At 41.2% G+C, this 21704-nt stretch overlaps 1 protein-coding gene across 1 annotated transcript in view; it reads right to left on the reverse strand.

The window, feature by feature from the left end:
- SATB2 (SATB homeobox 2) overlaps nucleotides 1-21704 on the reverse strand; it is a 133686-nt gene that overhangs the window by 70240 nt on the left and 41742 nt on the right. The window contains exons 4-5 of the mRNA XM_050899841.1: nucleotides 6963-7089; nucleotides 4683-4806 (exon numbers count right to left, since the gene is read on the reverse strand). Coding sequence (XP_050755798.1) covers nucleotides 4683-4806; nucleotides 6963-7089 — 251 coding nt within the window. The remainder of the gene's footprint in view (nucleotides 1-4682; nucleotides 4807-6962; nucleotides 7090-21704) is intronic.

A 21704-nucleotide genomic window follows, 5' to 3' on the forward strand; every position in this document is an offset into this window, starting at 1 on the left:
TTAAAATTATAAAATAATAATTATTATTTTGCATAATAATGCAAAAAAGATGTAGTACAAACCTAGGCTGAGACCTGCAGCTCAGGCTGGGGGGACAGTTCTACTTTACTTTGTATTTGTGATATTACAATATCTAAACTTTAGTTGCATAACAACATGCGGTGCCATGCTGGGGAACACATGCTCACTGCACCCGGGTGAGAACAAGCATAATTTAGGAACCAGATCCTAAAGGTAAGATTAGATGCTCCAGCATGCATAATCCAAATAATGCTTTTCAGATGTCTCTGTTCTGCTTCCAAATGCAGCAAGACCACACAGCCAAGAATCGGAGAACATCCGTGCTACTCGCTGCAGAACAGCAGTTAGGCAAATAAGTTAAATTAATATAATTTATAGAAACGTGTGATTAGCCCTTGTGTGAAAAATCACCCAAAAGAGAAATTAACAGTGCCATTCAGAGCGAAGGGAACTACGCATACTACAATACAGAACAGCCAAAAACCACAAAAGCGCTCAACAAAACTGAAATATCACTTGCTTAACCACCACCCCTCTCTACTCTTTGAGAATTCCCTCTAAGCAACTCAGTACAAGCCAACTGAAGCAGAGAGGTGCAGAGCTGTTTTGCAGCACCTGATACCCATAAAAATGATACTTTATATCTGGGATGCTTCTGCCCATAGGGTGGGAAAGAGCCTGGTTACTGGTAGTTCTTCCTTTCTATTTTTTTCCCCTCCCTTTATCCATTCTATAGAGGAGGCATCTTTTTAACAACATTTTGCTTTCCTCTTCCCCCCTCTGAACTCTTCCAGGGTCAAATCATTCCCACCATGTGTACATTTCCAGCAAGGAAATGCAATCTAACACCACTAACACATGGGAGCCAATGCACCTTCTCCAGAAATCACATTTTCCTTATGCCCTCCTTCCTCACTTACATCAAAGCTCAGGAAAAGCCCTGGCACATTGTATGACCTTTCTGCACGGAGATGAGACAGTGAGGATGATCTCACAGCTCGAACAAGCTATTTACCATAGGTTCAAGCTCTGGCTCACCGGCTCCTGAAGGCTTTTGTGCAAAATGGGATCTTGGCCATCTCTGGAAAGCTACAAGGCTTACACATTGGCTTACTCAATTTTAACAATGCTTTAAAAGCAAAAACATCCCCTCCCTCTTCCAGATTTATCCAGCCTTCTACCCAATTCACTTCAATATCACAGGACTCCAGCTGTTCCTGAACTCCTGAGTTTTGGGGACTTAAAAAATGTGAGCAAACTGAGAGACTTAACATAACTGGGTGGTGCAGACTAGTTTCAGTCTTCAACAGGTAATTTCACTTTCAGTAAAGAGGCTCTTCTGCCTTTTCACTTCAACTTTTCCACTCGAAGGCTGCTACAGCGCACTGCAGTAGAGTCTGAAGGCTATGAAGTAAGAGCCTTTTTAAGTAGCAGCTTCAATTTCTAAAACTGAGATTCAATTTTCTAATTAAAATCAATATTTTGAGACATAAACCTAGCATTGTGGCAGTCAGCAGCAATTCCCTCCCCGTAAATCCTCCCTTGCTCTCAGTCATTTTAACAAGCAATAGTATTCTGAAAGCCTAACATGGAGATAGCCTTTGCTAAGGAAGGATTTTGAACAAAGTTGAGCTGAGATAACTTGGGGTTTTTTAGTGTTACTTTACTTAAATTTCCAGTCACTAAGGAAGGGTGGGGCAATTGTTTAGCTCTGTCTACATAACAATTTGGGTTTTCCCTTTTTTTCCCCCCTCCACCAAATCCTCTAGCTCTACAACAAGTCGACATTACTGAAATTGTAGAGCTATTAAATATCACAGAATATATTAACCCATTAAACTTTATTTGAGAAAGCAATGCTTAAACTAAATAGTAATATCAAACAGTAAATCAATCATTGGTGAAAAATCCCAGGACAGATTCTCTTCAACTGCTTGACAGCAGAGCAGGGGAAAGAACCATAACAACTTTCAAACTACATATCCTCACTATTAAATGTAAAGGAACCCTAGGGGTATTTCTGCCAGGAATCTTGATAAGTCTGCAGAAAGGAAATACCCATTCAGAAGAGACTGGCAGAAAAACCCACTGACTAATTGCAAATTTCTAAATAATGCATATTATTCCTGGGAAAATCCTTAAGGAAGGAATAGATTATATGAAGTAGCAGATACGTTTGGTATGTGTGTGACCATAACAGCCGTGTGGAATGAAAACTACTTAGACCAGGAGCTAAGAAATACCCACACAAAGAAAATCCGGTGCAGTAAGTTCAAGGAGAAAAATATGGGACGTGCTCACATTCCAAGAAATCTTGCCCCAACAAGGAGACAAAACGCATGGTCAGTGCTGAAATGAGTTATACAATATACAGGAAAGACAGAGGTCTCTATGCAAAGATGGAAATGCTGAAATAATTGGATTTCTTTCTACCATACACACTCCCCCCACCTACCCTCCTTTCCCCCAGCTTGGTTAACTGGGATTTATTTGTTTGAACAGGAGCCGTATGCTAAGGGTAGCTAAGCTGCAGCCACATAATACATCTAGCAGAAAAAAACAGAACAATTTTAAATCAAAGTGAATGATTACATTTCCCATTAGTGGCAATCAGAATCCCCATCTGGGCTGCATGGAGAGCTCGGGCACCGAGAACCAGAGACGGAGCACCGTCGCTGGTGGGAGCGAGAGCTCCCCGCGCTGCCCCTCTCCACTTCTGTACTTGAGGCACTGTGAACACATTAATAAACAGCAGCATTTACTCTGCAGTTGGACTCCTGTGAGATCACTCTGCAATTTGCTGCTGTCAATAATATATTAACCACAAGAGGGTTGTAATGACATTTCACATTTGGCACGATATTTTTTTAAAACTGATTTGGGAGAAGGAATTGTATTAGAGGCGTATTCAGATGATGGTAATAGACAGCTCCTATACAACCTTCCATTGTATCTTCTGCATTTTGTGAGCCAAAACAAAAGAGACTGAAACTTTTTATTGCAATAATAATAATAATAATAATAATAATAATAATAATAATACAAGCTGCATTCTTGCAGTTCCAGTTCAAGGGTTAGTCACTACTCAAGGCTACTTAAACCTGTGCTCGAAAGTAAGCAAGCTCAATTTTCTACAGAAGGATCTCCTTTTAGCTTTGTCCACTAAATAAATACTGGGGCAAGGATTTTTGCTGCTACAGTTCTGCCATCAGTAATTTTGTAAATATATTTCAGGCTGAGGCTATAGGAGGAGTAAACCAACTGCAGCATTTCCACCTGCTAGGCTTTGAAACTGAAGCGGGAGGAAAAAGACCCAGACAACAAATGAATTCTGCATATGAAATGATGCATAGTTTAGTTATACTGGATATTGAAGAAGACTGGGCAGAGACAACCATATGCTGCAATCATCATTAGCTGACCAGATTCCACAGATAATTCTATTTAAAGAAATTACACTTAAACTGTGTGAAAAGGAAAATACTTTCGTATTCAACGCACTTACGCTCTGTGCATATCTAGAGTCACTGCTACCCCTTTAGTAAATAAGGCAAGTTACATGGCTTTTCTTTACACAGGCTTTCCGTTCCTGTTAGTCCTGCACACCCCACATGGCTAAGGAAGATGAGGAACGTGATTCCTACTAATTGCAAAGACTTAAATTCTGCTCTGTATCTCACCTCTGCACTTTCCCTGGAGTTGTAATCATAATGCAGTGAGGCAATTTTGTGCTGGTTATACATAGAAAGAATTCTCTTGGTTCACGGAGACTTTGGCTCATGAATTGCAGGATGAGCGTACAGTGCAATGCAAGACAGGCAACCACAGGAGAAAAAATGTTGGATACGGGCTAGCAAAGCAACGGATTTTTAGTAAGCAGGGATTACTGATGTTTTGACTTTTTAAAGATACAATCGACAGATTAACCTATGATTCTAATAAAGTTTTTAGAAGGCAATGTATTTTTCAATCCTCGCAAAGCTACTTCGTCTGGGTGCTGAAGTGTTTTTCTGTTTTTTCCGAGAAGCAAGGAGGACTCAGTCATGAAAATTTTATAAATCTCTCATTATGACAATCTGAAGTACAAATAGAGCTCATGATATCTGTAGGAACCTGTGTCTTCGTGTCTTAGACACGACATCACTGCCGTTTATAAAGCAGTCATGGAGAATGAGACTGAGTTTTTGTTCTTTTTTTAACATAATTACATATACATTTTTTGTTGCTGTTTCCTAGAAATTGGGGCACAACTGTTAAAACAGCATACTTTTTATCATAGTTGGAGGCTGATGAGAGCTACCTGTGGGTTAGTGGGGGAGGCAGGCCTCTGCTAGTGGGAAAAAGCCACTCAAATCTTGCATTTGAGGATCATTAGTCCTATTGCAAAACGTTGACATAAAGATCTAAATAAAGAATTTACATCTCTCTGAACAGCAGGATAAAAACCAACCAATTCATTCATAATTTCCACCTGGCAACCCACTAAGAAAACACGGTATAAAGATACTCTTTTTCATACTAATTAGAATTTCTCCTTTCTAAAGAAAACAAGAAATTGATTCCGTATTTATGGAATTGTTTAGTCTAAGCCCTTTACTGAACAAATATGAGGTTTAGATCTTGTAAATCTGGCTTTCCCTAAGCCTGTTAAAAACACTGACCTGTGAGAGAGGGCATTCTTTGGCTAATGTGCTCTGATTCATCTCTTTGAGCAGTTCCTTTAAGGCATTGCGAACTGTGGCATGGTTCCACTGCTCTGCTGGCAAGTCTTCCAACTTTGAACAACTGTTAAAACAGAAAGCAAAAAGTAGATAGAAACATCACCTTCACAGATGCTTACTCTTTGTGTACAAGTGCTATAGACCTTTAGGCAGCGAGCACAACCTTGGAGTTTTCTGCTTAGCCAGCCCATCAAGGTGTTTCTCCCCTCTTTCCCCTCCCCACCAAGCCTGACACCCAGAAGACGCGTAGTTCAACTAAAAGAATGACAGTACATGGCAGGAATAGCAGCTAATCCTACTATGGTATTATATATGTGCATAACCATTCCCTCTGGGGCCTGCTGGAGAGCAAAGAAACTGCGTAAAGCAATCCCCAGAAATGGCTGGATAAAGCCATCCTCTCCAGACAGAAAGATACTCCTGCTGGGATAGAAAAATAAACATATATGCCACACTGCCACTAACAGAATTCCTAAACAGTAAGGGCCCTCATCGTGTGGAGGCAAGGCTTTGAAAAATGGATTTCATTTTATACAGGTTCTTATACTGCCCTCATCGCTAAAGTATCCGAGAGCCTTTCAGAAACACATTAAGCCATATGCCCAACATCTGTCACATGTAGTTCATTCTCACTTTCCTTCTACAAGAATTGCATATGTAGTGAAGCTTTTGCCTTCATGTGACTTGTGCCTCTTTTAATTTAACAAGCTTATGGCCTGTGTCTACATACATGGGGACAGACCCAAGAAGCACATCAGAAAGTTGGGAGAAGCTTGTCATTGCCATTCATGCCTGAGAGATGTAATGCGTGCTCTCCAATCAACCTCTGAGGTGATTCTGCCTTCTGCCTATGCAGCCTGGCTTTACCCTCAGAGTTGAAAGTTCAGTTGTGCTTGAGGAGTTCAAGTAGTCAATGATCATCTTTATCTCAAAGTCACGGGCTATCTTTTATTTACATGGCATCCAGGCATTCAAGCACTTTGAAGATAAAGAATGAGACCTTGATCTTGGGCTGATACCCTCTGGTAATACAGACGTGACAATAGGCTAGATGGACTCCTGGTAGCTCATACTTCTGAGGAGATGAGTTACTGCACTCCAGTTTTATAGCAGCTACAGGCTCTAGATGCTCTTTTACAACTATGCTGCAGAGATGCAGTCTAGTTGAGAAATGATAACAGTATATAAAACCAAAGAAGGGCCTGTTAGTGGGAATTGGAAACCCCAAGCCCCATCAGAGATATAACAGGAAAGAAATGTTGCTGTTTGGGAGGTTAACGTCAGCGAGGCACCAACTACTTCCAAATTCCAAACTGAACTGAGCAGTTGGAGGGTATGTACCTGTCACCAAAGGACACACACACACACGTCCCAATGGAACCCTCTTCTGTTCAAGTCAAGCTTCAAAGAATTGTGGGCAAATTATTCCAGGCTGTCTGTTATTTTTGCATCTTTCCTCTGACATGTCCTGGCCATAGAGCTACAGCAGACTGTGCAATGTAGGCTTACCAGCAGGTCTAGGGTATGCCATGCACTGCCAGGGACCTGCTGCAATTCCTGACACAGACATCAGTAACTATTTGAGGACTCTTTTGAAGGCCAATAGAGAGAAAGGGGGAGAAAAGTGGGAGGGGGGGAAGGGAGGGCAAGTAAGTATAAAAGTGTCAGGAGCTTTTGCTTTGCTAATAAGAACTAGCATTCAGGGAAGGAAAATATTTTCCAAACGCCAAATGGAGCTGCAGTAACACATCCCTTCCTCATCTTCTCGCCTCTTCACTGGGAAGACCACTGGAGAAAAAAGGAAAGTCAAAAAGCTCCCCTCCTCCCCATCTCAGCAACTGCCAGTAGAAGACCTGGCTTCTCACAATGCAGCCCCTGGAAAAAGGCAAGGAGTTTATTTTTTTGATACAATAAGTCCTCAAGAATCCATTAAATTAGGGATTGTGGACAGGTCTGCCTTTAAAGGCCCCATATCTTTACTTGATTGCGTTTCTGCCCCTCCCCTCTCTGCTACCATATTGCTACTTCAGAAAACATACAAAATCAGTCGGAACATGAACCAAAAAGCTGCCAGTGACCCACCCTTCTCTTCATTTTTCTTTTCATTTCATCAAAAGACCAGAAATTAATGAAGACAGGATGTGCTAATCTCTGTAGTAACACTGTAATCGACAGAGCAGCTCAGAGACTAGAGAAGGACAGATGTTCAGAAACACCCACCTTTGTAATTGGATTTTCAACGTCACAACATGATAGACATCTTGTAGCATGTCGGCTACTGTCGCATCTGGTGCATCAGTCACATAACTGAGAGGGAGGGGATTCCACCTCCCAAGCTTGATTATTCCTGAAAAGAAAACAAAAATTTCATACTTTGTATTTTATCGGCCATTTACTAAACCCTTTGATAAGCTTGTTTGTTCACGAGATTCAAGATCTGCCTGAGGTTTATTGCAGTCTTGCTCAAAAAGATGTGTTGTACTGACTCCTGAAGCAAACAATGGGGCAGAATAGGAATAGATTTTAAATTCTTAGCAGAGAGTTGCTCACATGTTCCTGGCTCTTAAATTACTTCAAGGAAGCACAGGAGGCTTCCTCCCTTCACATCTTTCATCATCCCACTAAGGCCTAGTTCTCTAAGTTAGAACAAGCTTTAAATACTCTATAGTCCTGATTCCATAGTCTATAAAACCCTTCAGCAAATAAATGCATTGGTTTTGACTTGAACAGGAAAATTCCTGTGTGTGGGCTTTCAGCACACAGTTAAAATCTAAGCATGGTACGATTCCCAGTGTGGATGGATGGTACTGGAAACCCACCAAGTAGGAAGAGTTCACTCCCAGCTACTAGTTGCACTATGCAGACGATTGCTTTTCTTTGTGAAAAAAAAAAAAAACAACTGCAAGCTGCTGACCGCAGATCCAAAATAGCATTTTGGGGGCGGGGGAGAATGCTGTAAGTTCTATTTCTACTTCTGTTCATTCTTTAATAGGGATCATCACCTCTTCTGGATGAGCTTGTCACAAAGACTGTAAACTTAGATGGTAAACCATTTGGTGCAGAGGTATTATTTCTGTTTAGACAATTGCAGAGGGCCCACCCACACCAAAAACAATGACTAATACCCAGGAATGACTTCCAGGAAGACGCCAAATAAAGAAAGCCACAGTGCCATCTTACATGAGAGCAAAGCAGTTCGGCCTTGTTCTGCACTATTGCAGCTACTGCTTTTATTCCCTCCTCCATCGTGTTCCCATTGCCCCACTGTTCTGCTCACGTAACTTTTCTCAGCGCAGCCCTACGAGACACCAATCACCTTTTCTCCCATTTAAACTGACACCTTTTGAGGTCTGCTTATGTACTTTTTGATCTTCGAAAAGACCATCTGTAAACTATACTGCCAGAAATATGCTAATACATGAGAAAACTACTTCCTCTGTGATAACAGGAGCCCCAAGAACCCTCCTTGGGTATCTGGAAGGATGCTGTGATGCCAAGAAACTTCAACCCTCTCCTCCTCACTTTCTACTCCCAGTTCTTCACCAGCTCTGGAACTAATCAAGCTGAAATAAAGGGCAAAGGCTTTTTATCCTGATCTCCCAAACATGATCATAAAAGAAATACCACCTCTGAAACAGTGAAACAAAGGTTCTTGCACAGAGAAAATAACAGAACACAATGCTTATGAGCCCATGAAATACCTGCTATGGAATATTTTTTTCCCCATTCCTACACAGGTTGAAGAGGAAATAATTTTAGTACAACTCCTTTTCTGTAGCACTTAAATCTTTGCATTTACCATTGACGTATTGCTTTGCAAGGTATTCTATCACCACATACTGAAAAATCTGGAAGTGACCTAGTTCATCCTCAGTGGCACAAAGTTTCACTGTAACATGCTGGTACAGATGGGCTAATATTTCAAGAGCAGATTAGAAAGCTTTTGGCAAGGGAAGATCTTGTCCAAATGAAACAAAAAGTCAGTAAGTGTTGCTTGATATCCAATGCTTGAAAATGGGACATAAACAGAACAAAAACATTTAAATGATGCACTGTTTCAGTATTAAGATTTAACAATCTGGTGCTGAATATGCTGCAGTATAAATAGTGCCTGGACTCAGATCCAGTAGAGTAACACACAGCACTCATTCACAGCACCGTATGTCTCCAGTGCTGGCTCCTTGAGTCATATTCCACTTGCCAAGAAAAGCTGTTTTTCTTAAGGGGATAGTTTACTTAATGTTATCTCTGGTGACAACAAGAAATGCATATAGTACAGCATATATTAGTCATGAAATGAGCATCAAGGGTCCACTGAGTGAAATACATGCTGGGAAAACACAGTTTAGCTGCTGACTTCCTTCACCCCCTTCTGCTATATAATAATTTAAAGCAAAATCACCTAAAAATCCAGAAATCTATACCAGCTTCACAGAACACTCGGCTTCCTATGTTTAACCATGCCAAGTTTTCATGTAATTGAAAAAATAAGCATCATATGTGCCCCATAAGTCACATCTAAATTGGTAATATTTTACAAGAGGCTTTATTTTTCATTCAATTAAGGAAAGCACTGAGAGCACACCATCTGCAACTGCTCCAGCCTGGCAATGCTGGTGAGAGACAAAGAGATGGTCAGGGGTCACTGAAGTTACCAAAGGTGTCCCCAAACTAAAAAAGTTTAAAGAGAAAACCACAGCGCAGCCGGAGTGCACCATGGGAAATACTATGCAAATTGCTTTACAGGAAATGTCTGCTACTACTGGAAGTTAGGTAGATTTTTTTTTTTTTTTTTTTTTTTTTAATCCTCCTCTACAACTGGAGAGGAAATTGTTTTGGCTGGATTTAGACAAACACAGGTGTTACCATAATGCTCGGTGCCTCTGCACGTTAACACCTGCTGCAAGTCCTTTACTCTGTGTTACAGCACTGCTGATGTACGCTATTTTTTCAGCCGGTGTGATATGACGTGTGAAATTTTTTTTTCCAGAGCACATTAAGCTGGTCCAAACGATAGCCAGAAGCCATGGTTTCCATCCAGCTCCTCAGCAGGCTTCACAGGTGGTTTATTTCATGGCACCGACACTGCACTTAAGGCAACTCTTGGGCTGCATTTTAGAAGATGATGCCAGCTTGTTGAGCAAACATATTCTCTGCATGTTATAAGACATCTCTGAATGACTTCTCAGTAAAAGCTGAGTGGACCAAAACTTTCGCCCTAAAAAGGTCCCGTCTCATCCAGGACTGGGTATTTCTAGCGTAACAGCAACCCCAAGATGAGAACAGCCTGGTAGCAAGGAGTCACTTCCACATACACATTTTTTTATTGTTCCTCTCATAGACTCCAAATGGTACAGCTCAGGCCTTTAAAGAAATCACTTTAACTGGCCTGACTGAGCTTTTATCCTACCACAACTGAGACTTGGGAGTGGGGACAGGAATGAGCAAAGGTCACTGTGTTATTAATGAATATACTACTGCTCCAGGAATATCACTCCTCTGTCAGCTCCAGACCTTCTCAAAATTATGTGTGGATAACGCGCAGCAGATCAGACTGCTCAGGAAATCCAAAAGCACATCTTCCATGAGGTCACAAAACTCTTCTGTTAATGAGTCTGGTTCTCTTTCCTGGATCAATGATCCTTTGGGACTCTTTTCCTGTAAGAGTTTTTTGAAGGGAAAGTTCAACAGATTTCAAAGCTTGCACACACTCAAGAAATGGCCATACACTAGAACAGCTCTCAAGAGCTCATCTAGAAATGGCTGAATGCAGCCCAGTTAGTCAATTAAAGACAATAAACAGACCAAACAGTTTTCTCAAAAGATTTTTTTTTTTCAAAACGTATTTTAGAAGAGATTATCCACACTGGCTGTTGGTTCTTGAATGGCATGTCCTTCTACAGACAGGTCTTTTATTAAGTTTAAGCTTCAGCTTCATCAAAATGCAGATAGGGGAAAAAAGACAGAGTAACCTAGTTTAAAATTTGCATAACTCCCTTTACCCACAAGAATGCCAGAACACACCAGCAGCGAACTTCTGTGACCTCAAGCATCAGGTTCATACATAACAACCACTGCAATTCACTGCTGTCGTTCCACTTAGGCCAATGGTGTGCCACCCTGCCAGAGGGCTTTCAATTTAGTTTCATTTAAAATGCAGCTCCTTTGGAGGAGAAAGTGATAACTACGCAAGTCAGAGGAGAACAATACATTGAACAGAAGGCTTGACCAGCTACATCATGGCTGACCTCTATATCTAGCAGAACTCGTGGCAGGATCTTCATGATATTTATTTTACAGTATCACCTGAAAGAGTGATGCATCCAAAGCACTGGGATTATTCCTGGGACTTCACCCTAGTGAGATGTGAACTGAATGGATATAAGGTTGGGCTTAAAGCAGACTTCTAGAATAACTACGTTAATCAGGAGCATAACAACAGCAAAAGGCAAAAAAGCTGCTTTCCTAGAAAAATAGAGCTAAGCTGACAAACCCTTTTTGTTATTATGTAGCTTACACTGTCCCAGAAAATTATTTACCTATATGGGCTAAAAGCCTCATTTATCTTTGCAAATGGAAAGACAGCCATACAGTACACTCATTCTAAGAATGCCACCTCTGGGGTTTAGAATATACAGTCTAGCTATGACACTTCTTGGTCATAAACAGAATGAGGTCCGGGTCCTGCATCTCCCAGTCACCTGCACAGTTAACTTTTTATCTGGATAGTCCCATGGGAATTACTGGGGCATCTCATGGACACTTCAATACATCACTACTGTAAAATCAAACTCTTAAAATGGGGCATTTTCCAAATTCCTTTTTGCAGCTAAACAGAGCAAACAGGACCAGAACACACCTCACACTGTCACTGGCTCCCTTCACAAACTATCCCCTGCTCCCACCATGGTTAGATTCCTGATTTCTCCTTTCACAAATTATGAGCATACCCGAGTTACATCTTAAATGGTTACTTGTAGGTAGGTCATGCAGGATCAATGCAATTTATTTAAAATGCTAATCTGCTAGGGTTAAAATTAAGTCACGGGATCAAATGAAGGACATTTTGGAAGGTCCTATTAGCATCACCACCCCCACCTCAACATTTTTCTGGAGACAACTTCAAAATGAATCATGTGTAACACTTGCCCAAATATGTACAGAGAGGGAAAGAGAAGGAATTTTGTGTTCTTTGGCTAAAAGGGAAAAAGAAGGATAGCAGAGAATATTGATTCCTTACCAAACATTGTTAAGAAAAGCACTTGTCAACACTAAGCAGCCAAACCATTTGAATCCCCGATGCACAACACCAAAACCTCTCATTTTCTACAGCATAAGCAAATGTAACCTGCTGAGATTCATATAGGGTGAGGTGTTAAAGCAGACAATTGCTCTCCTTGTGGATTGACAGACACAGTCAGGCTGGAAACGGGAGAAGTGCAAAGCTTGTTTCTTACGCTCCATGTTCACTAACATGTTGCAGGCTGTGGCAGTACAAGTTACATCCAGCTCAGGCAAGAACACGTGCCTGTACAGTCAGACACAGCAAACAACACAGTGTTTCTGTAAGCTTCAGAAAGGCTGAGGGAATAGGCAGTGCCCAACCCCGCATAAGATCTCCTGGGCTATATTTACTCCTTCAAAACGTGTTGAGCAAATTTGAATCTGCAGAGTTATACCAGACCGGAGCCATGCCTCACATGGCTGTGGCGTTCCAGAGCTGTACTAGGTGTCCTAGCATTCGCTTCCATGCATCACAGGATCACAGACCGAGAGTGGCCGACTGAAAACACAAGGCTGGGTGAAGAACACAACCAACATTTGCTGCCGTGCTGTGAGTTCAATCAAATAGTTTTGTTTAAACATCTTACTTTTTAACAGCAGCTCAGGAGAAACTGCAGATTAGTGTTAGCACCCAAACACTTTTGATTCCTTTTACAACTCCAAATGAAAGACCTCAATGAAACATTCAATAAAACCCCTGCTTCCAGGACCATCAAGCCATTTATCTATCAGCCACTATGGACAGGGCCCCCCTACAAGATGGGTAGGCTCTTGTGACGTTGATTGCATCTGTTTATCCTCTTCAGATGCGTTTTGTCCCCATGCTATAGCATGTAATTTTCCTTTGTTCAGCTGTGCTTTGTTACAGAAATTAAAAACTGCCTGTCCCATGTAATAAGTACATAGAATTATTTATCCATAAATCAGTTTGCAGGAAATCACTACCCTGTGGTACATAATAACTCAGCCTGTGTTTCTAACCTGTACCCTGGCTGTAGTATATCATCAAACTGTAAGAACACAAAGGCATAATTTGTCGTTATTATTGTTAATCCAGCAAAGGGAATGACTTTTCAAGCAGAAAGGAGAAAAAAGCAATGGGAACAATTAAAAAAAACCCTGATTATATTAATTTTTGTATTATATTATTGAGCTGCCTTTTCTAGCTCTTAGGGAAATTTAAAAAATATTATACTGCCTTTGCCCATCATTATAAAGGTACCCATATTATTCTATTCAATTTCAGTCAGTGACATGTTGGGGTAATAGATGGGAAAAATAATCAGCATAATCCTCCCCTGCACTTCTAAAGCGCCTTTCATCAGAGGATCCCAAAGCACTTTAAAAACATTAATTAATTAAGCTTTGTAACATCCCTGTGAGGTAGACTGTATTATGCCAATTGACATATCGGTGATTTGGCGATTGAAAGCACACAATGAACATAATCCTATGTTTATGCCAATACAAAAGAATCCCCCTCCTTCCTCATTTCAGTCCATAATAAATAATTCAGTGAGAGAATAGGAATAAAGTATGTGGTTACACTGTGATGTACACATCCACAAATCAACAGGAACACCCACACTCCCTGAATGACGAACACTCCACCCCAGCTCATGAGACTTGTGCAACTTCAGGGCTCTGCACAAAAGGGTGACCTTCACCCAAGGGGAAGGCATGGCCGAGCTACCCGAAGCTCTGGCAGCGCAAAGCCCCTTGTACTGCTGTTGCTGGAGGTCTTTGCTATTGCCGTTTTAAAATGCTGTCATAAACTATGTACCAATGGTGGTTTATAGAATGAAATTTTGTGGTGCAACAACACATCTATGAGCTGGTCAATTTAAACACTCATATCTAGCCTTTCTGGCTTGCGCATCCATATCAATACACAGACTTTAATACAGACTATGCATTTACATGATTTTATATGATATTTACATGATTATATATTAAAATGTTTATAGAAACATGGATGTTAGTGTCAACAGAAAGACTGTTAGTGTTACAAGGTTTAATTGCTGAACTTCAGAGTACTTTCACAGATGAAAATCGCTTTGATATACGAAGCTTGGTTTGAGTTTTTAATTTTTTGAATGCTAGTGTTGCCCATTCCTTTCCTCCAGCATGACTGTACTCAAGTATTTGACTTAAATAACATACAGCAAACAGTTTGATGCCTTGTAATTCTACAGATCAGGTTTACATTTTACTGTAAAAAGATTGTGCCTCATGTAATAGATGCTGCTTCACATTTGGGAAACGTTATGTGAGGACCCTGACTTTTATTAGATTAATTTAATATAGGCACTAAGTTACTAGACTAAATTAATAAAGATCTTCTTAAAAAAAAGGGGGGGGGAGGGGAGAGAGAGAACAGAATGAACCCACAAATTAAATAAAATTTTCTGGAGCTTGTTATTTTGGAAGTCTTTATTTAATTTTCCAACCCCCTATTCTGTTTGAAAAAACAGCCAATAATTGGTAAGGAAACAGAAAAAAAAAAAAGGTTGATGTTATTTACTTTAGGGGATTATTTTTAAAACTGTTATATGATAGAACATGAATACCACAAATAAATAGAAGGATGAGGAAGCTAAAGGAGGTACAAAATATTACAAAACCAAGCATTTTCTACATTTTCTATATTACTTTTAAAACTATTACCTCCATTGAGGAAAACCACATTTAGCCCTGCATACCATCTCGCTTTTGCCATTTTTGGCATAAGTCTGCACTTACCTTGGACAGCAAGAAGTAATACATGAATAAAGAGAAAGAAGTCCTCTTTTTCTCTGTTTTGTTTGATAGAGAGAACCACTCCTCTAAGCATCACTTCCATGGCATGAAAACAAAGTCTTTTCAGTCATGAAAACTCATGACAGAAAGGCTACTGCATCCAAGATATTAAGCAGCTCTTAGCAGTTGCCCTTCATAACCCTGTCAGCCTGGAGCTCAGCTTTACCCTCCACCACGCTGTCCCCTCCTGAGAGGCACCATCACACCAGGGCTACTTTTTTCCACAGTATTACTCAGTAGCCCAAATGCCCGTAGGGTTGCAGCACCCGCTCCTTCACTAACATCATGCCCACATAAAGCCCAAAGCATGGCACTCTCCCCATTTTTGCATGAAATTACTGTCTTTTGGGAAACCTCTACTCTTATGGTAAGACCCTTCCCAGCTCAATCCTGGGAACACTTGAGCTTGCTCAGCTGCACAGGAGCAAAGGCTGTGCCTCCTCCCAGAGAGCAGTGGCTGCTGAATGCCTTTGAAATCCAGATCAGGAGTGTCACAACTCAGCCTATCCCCTGATCAAAGAGCTTCCTTAGCTGCTCCCATACCTGGAGGTTTTAAAACCACCACTGTTGCTTTTGCTTTGGACAGCAGCTGCCTCTCTTGGAGTCCTAGGCTCCCTGGCAAAACACTGGCTGCTCCTCTGCCATCCCGCAGCCTGGCACCAGGACCACGGCTCCTGTCTATAATTTAGTGCCTCCCAGAGAGCCAACATAGGCAGATACTGCTAGTGGAGACCTGTAAGCTGCTTCCACCTCAGCCGTACAGGCTGAAAATTGGGGCTTCAGTGTATTTTCCTCAGTGGCTAAGAAACATGAATGCAAGTGTACTCAACAGGTGGTGCTTTTCTCCACTGCACATGTTTCTTTAACAACCACAATGCCTGGATCATCTCGTCCCAAATTCTGGACTCAGTGACTGTATTGCCACCTCATGACCTACAAGGGGCTGCACATGAGTAAAAGGACCAGAACTTTACACAAACATTTGTTTTCCAACTTTCTTTGTCAGCTTCCTGCCAGCCCAATGCCACCGACACAACCTGCCTCATGACACCTCCAGCAAGGAGAACAAGGCATCCGGGTGGACAGCCTTTGGTCCCCGCCCTCCAGAACATTTTATTGGATTTTATATTGTGATGTTTTCGAATGGAGAAGAGAGGGAGAGGTAGAAGATGTTTTCCTTCTTTGGGGAAAAACCTGTATCTGTTTTTAAAAAGATGCCAGTGCCCCAAACTCCTTCAATTCACCCAGCTTCAATGCTTGCCTATAAGCTTCACACAGAAAGACAGTCCACTGAGCAGGAAAAAAGCACAATAACATGGCATTGCAACTGAATACATAAAACACATTTTAAAGGTTATAAAAGAGCACTGCTAATAGGACATTGTAGAGGCTAATAGGCTTAGAATTAAGCCTACGGACATTGTTTGGCCTTGTATGAATCTGAATATCCTGCCTACTCACAGTAACACAGCTACAGAGAGCACAGAAAGTCTGGCTCAGACTGCAGACATACAGTAGCCAACTATCTTTGTGTTGAGTCAACTACAAGTAGATTTGAAAATTCATGGGTCTCAAGTCCAAAGAAAAATAAGGACACACAGCATGCTGTGCTGCACAAACAAACCCCTAAACTGAACGCAGATTCGTATTCTGGCCTATGTAGTTTAACAGCTTAATCTCTTTAGTTTAAGATTTGTGTCTTTTGGGGTTTTCCTTACGCTGTATAAAGACTAGCAGAACATTTTTGCACTAAATTACTACTTTTGGCTTGCCTTCTGTCTTTTCTTTCCTCCCACCAGACATTCAGTTCTTGACTTCCATGAAAAAAAAACATGAACAACTGAAGAACTAGTAGGACAGCATCTAACTAGCAGGATAGAAAAGCATGTATTGCTGAGGAAAGTGAGGGATTGAGGACTTTGCTGAAAACCCCAAACAACAACTGCTTCCACTAATTCAACATGAATGCAATATGTGAAGATACGGTTGCTGTTACCTCTGCAATTTAACTCAGAAGTCCTTTGCTCTCTGTAGCTGCATTGTTGTAAGAGCACATCCAGATCCATACAAGACCAAACAACGTCCATAGGCTTGATCCTAGTGTCTTTAATGACATTCAGTTCAGAACTAGATCCACCACGAAGCAGTTAACAAAGAAGGTAAGACTTGTATTCTAGCATTTTTATATTAAAAAATTATAAGGAAGCAAAATCATCCATATGTAAATGTGCACACACACACACATTTAAGAATATGCAATAGACCAAAGACTGAGGGTTTGTTGATCTTTAGGCTGAGGTCTCCCTCATAACTCACAAACGGGTAAAAGGCAATGGACCAAACTTTACCCTTCCCTTACAAATTGATCTACTAGATAGAGACAGAGAATAGTATCTTTAAGGTTGCACTATTTCTTTTCAAAATACATTTTAATAATCCTAGTCTCTAATTTGGGCAGCGTTGTAAATTCAGATACGTTCAATTAAATTCAATACAAATTTTTCCTTCACTGACACTCATTTCAGTTGATAACCTGATTCTCAGGTTCCTCATCTCCCTCTTTTCTTCCCAGGAAGAGCAAAACAATTCTGCATTTCTGACAAGTCTAAATAAAGCTTTGCTGGTTACTGAACTATGCTACATTTCCTATCAACAGAAAACAAAAGAGAAAAAAAAAAAAGACTGTAGTTCACCACTAGAGGAGATGACTCAGAGCAAGCAGGAACTGTTACCAGACTCAGAAAAAACAGCTTTCCCTTGTACCGTTGATGAGCCCACATTATGCTGAGATGAACCCAGATTTGTTTTCTTAGCCCACATCTTCCTAGAACTGAACCTATTTTCTTACAAAGCCACCAGATCCTTTTTGGATCCTGTTAGTATTTTCATCTTCACGTTAGTTGCTTTGTGAACGAAAGACCGAAGGACAGAAAGAACTATTTTTTTTTTAATTTGAATGATAAATTTCTGTGCACATGGCAAACACTGGAAAAAGTTATTCAGTTTTTGGATCTGGAGGTTTGCAGCACACGCATATCATGCTTTGAAGCATTTCCAGAAGTTTACTGCTTCTTTACGTAGCAGCTAAGATTCTCATGTAATCACAGCACATAAAACTTGTGGAGCTGCTATGAAGAAAATTAACTCTATCCCAGCCAAAACCAGTACGGGAGTTTAAGGGACACCATCAGACACTGCAAGACTCAATAGTCTCAAGCATCGGTGGCACTGCAAACACCCTCACGAGATGGTGGAGAGCTCTAGTACCTCCGGAGATCCATCCTCCAGTAAGTAGCTCACAGTGCTTCACAACCCACCAAGCTGGAAGGCAGCACACCACCACTCTCAGGCCTCTTTTTTTTTTTGTGGCACTGCAGACACCTTAAGAGATAGGTTATCACAACAGCCCCAATGATGGGTCTTCTGGTGAAAGAAACTGTTGTTTAACACCAACACTCCTGTACTAAACCAATTTCTGTACCAGAACCCTATTCCTCCAGAGCTCAGTGCTCTCACCACTTCTTTCTCTTTCCTAAAATCTATCTCATGTTCAAACGCAAAGAGCTAAAAAATCCCCCACAGTGATATTTCAAGAAAAAAGGGAGGAAAGACTGTCATTTCTAATCATCTCCCAAAGCCCCAGGTGTCTTGGGCCCACGTATGCACAGCTTCTACATGTGTGTAAGCAGAAAAGGAATCCAGAGGCCCATTCACAGTTCTAAATAAAGATACACCGGGATGATGCCTTATTCAGAACATGGTACCAATACTGGAAAATCTCTGGAATCTACCAAAGATGCCATTTCACCATAAGGTACAACCTACACTGCTGCCAGCGTTCTCCTCTGTACCACAAATACACTGTCATTGACTGGGGATTTCAACTAATAACATCATAGTAAAGGAGATAATAAGATATAAATAACAGTACTTCCCAAAGTCTGATGTAGGAAGATGAAGACACTGCATGTACACGCATTCCTGAAAGAACAGGCAGAACCACCCTCCAATAATCCAGATGTATTCTCCTCTCCTTACTCGCACAGGGAACCAGAGTAAACCTCAGCGCTGAGGGAGCACTACTAGCACAGCAAGCACAACACAAAGAGGCGGCTTTGGGAGGTTTATCGTTTTCACAATCTGATTGATTTCAAAGGTCACCCTGGAGGAAAAGCCTCAATCTGGTTTCTGCCGACACAGTCATTTCCCACAGCCAATAACTATTCCCTGCTCTTGGCACTCACTCAGGTGGTGGGACGTGGGTTGCACTGTGGGTATCTGCATCTTAATGAAAGTCTATTTTACTCCCCCAAAGTCTGTTGTTCATTTGGAGACACGGAGTATTATTGGTTGTTTCGTACTGCAGGTCTTAAGACAGGTATAAACTAAAAAGAAATAAAGACTTTCTGAGTAAGTAGAAACTGTATTACTAAAGAATTATCCCAAAAGTCTGAGATGCCTAAAATACTAAAATAATTCAGACTTCAAAACCATTTGAAATTTCTTCTTTTTCTAATCAGTTAAAAAAAAAAGGGGGGGGGGGGGAGAGTATATGGAGTAGAGAGGTGATGCAGCACACGGACCACATGGGATGCTCCAGCACTTCTTCAGGTCTGTAGTTCTCTGAGTAGAGGCAGTTCAGCTTTTCTGCCTGCCTTTTTGATCGGCAGCACTCTAGGTGAGGACCAAACACCCATCGTAATGCACGTCCACCTGGAAAAACCCACTGCCTCAGAAATACCCTCCTTTCTCCATTTCACATTTGAGTTTATGGTGGATGAAAATCCAATCAGAGGAGCCTACCAGCATTAGAACAGCTCTCGTTCCCCAGGTGATGGCCCTGGTTTACAGTTTATCACAGAATAACTCACTTGGAGAGCTCATGCAATAGGGGTCCCAGTCAGTGGGACCAGGCACCACTGTGGTGCAGATGTAAAAGGTCAAAGCTACACCATTAAAATTGTAATCTAGGAGAATAATCTTAAATAATAAATAAAATGGATAAATTATGGGTGAATCTATAAGATTTTGTGAGAAATGCCTTCCTTTAGATACACTGTTCTAGACTAAACACGTTGCTGTCATGAAATTTGAGAAGTTGTTCAATCAAGTTGTGCTGAAAATGAAGTTCTACCCAATCTTCACAATCAGGAGTGATTTTATTGCTGGTGGCCTAAAATATTGGCCTCTCTTACCTCCCTTACCTACTCTGAGAATAAATGCTTTTCATTGCATGCCCAAAGAAGAGAACTGAAGATCTGGAAACCCCTCATCTGGAAACGTCTAAAGAACACTGTTAATTTATAGAAACTAAGGTAACAGTTTATAATGGAAATACTCTGTCTTTAGGCTGTGCTAACATAAGCTCTTTACAAACAGCAATGAAATGAAGGTACCAATTTCAAGACATTGAGGACTTAAGCCAGCTTTTATCCAGGTATGTAGTGTACAAAAGGCTTCATATTCCATTAGCTGTGTCGTGTACCTGTATGTGCCCTGTTTAAATAAAAGGAATATCATACCTGAAGCATCTTTTGAGTAATTTTTATATTGAAGGAAAATATTAGCAAATGTAACCAAATGTCACAACCAAAACTTCAGAGCGATCTTGGTAGAACTGCAAAATTATGCTATTATCATGGCTGAGGTGTTTTCTGCCAGTAGGGGAAAGTGAATTTGCAGTGCCATATCTCACGAGAGACTGCTAGACTTGACAGGCTGATGGGCAAGAACGATGCATACTCTCCCTCGGCCTCAGTGAGACAGCAGAACCCTCCACCAATAACTGCCCCAGCCAGAAAACGGTCTCAATCTTGTTGCCAGCCTTTTAGGCCTCCCTCTGTACAAAGAAAATAGTTTTAATTTTTAGCTTGCAAATAAACGAATAGGTTTTCTTTCCTGCTAAAATAGAGGTCAGATTCGTCACAGTCCATAAGATGCTTTCAATCCTGGATGAGAATCCCTTATGGCAAGCGGCTCTGCTGGTCAGTGCCTGCTCACCCGCCCACCCAGGGCCACATCACTGTCTCCTTCCTCCTCCCGCCCACGCCACGCTGCTCCCGTCTCTGAATGACGGCCAGCCACCTCCCAGCTCTACAGGAATAAATCTCCAGACCACAAACCTCTAATGTCCCCTCCTCCTACCCCCAAGGCAACAACTTACACTCTATTTAACTTGAGTCATGACTTTTCTTCCCATCTTCGTACCATGCATTTTACCCAAATTTATAAACAAGAGGAAGAGGAGATCACTAGAGGCTGCCGTGGGTCTAGTCTACTGGGATGTGGAGCAGGCATCCCTTGCTCAAGAGCCGTGCCCACGGGTACCCACTACCAGGCACACTCACTCAGCCCGTACAGAGCAGGGCAGCCCAGAAAACACAAAGGTGCAAGCTCCCAGGGCAGGGCGAAGCTACCCTTGTAGGTGAGAAGAGAACACGGCAGGCAGGCATGGCGATCTCTGCCAGTCACATTCGCACCTCAGCGTTAGCTTTCTTCACTGTGCACATATGGGCTACACATTTAACTGGCCAGCTGCACAGACCCATCTCTCCCTGCAGTCAAGGAGGAAAAAAGATTTCATTTATCCACTAAAATAACCCACTTCAGTGCCAGAGCAAATCTTTTTTTCATATAGTCTCTTCTGGATCAGTTTTCATGTATACATTATTAAATACTCAATGAAATAACTATTTCTAAATAACATGTATAATACCTTTTAAGTGGCTGCAAATATTATATGCATAGCCACATAATGGGAGAGAACAGAGCAGTCAGTTTAAATCATGCTCCCCTTACTGATTTTTCACAGCAAAAGTAGTGAAGTATTTGTAGGGAGCTGACAATAAAATGCAAAGTGAATTTAAATTAAAAGGAAAA

The sequence above is a fragment of the Gymnogyps californianus genome, chromosome 7, assembly GCF_018139145.2.
Source record: "Gymnogyps californianus isolate 813 chromosome 7, ASM1813914v2, whole genome shotgun sequence".
Taxonomy (NCBI): Eukaryota; Metazoa; Chordata; class Aves; order Accipitriformes; family Cathartidae; genus Gymnogyps; species Gymnogyps californianus.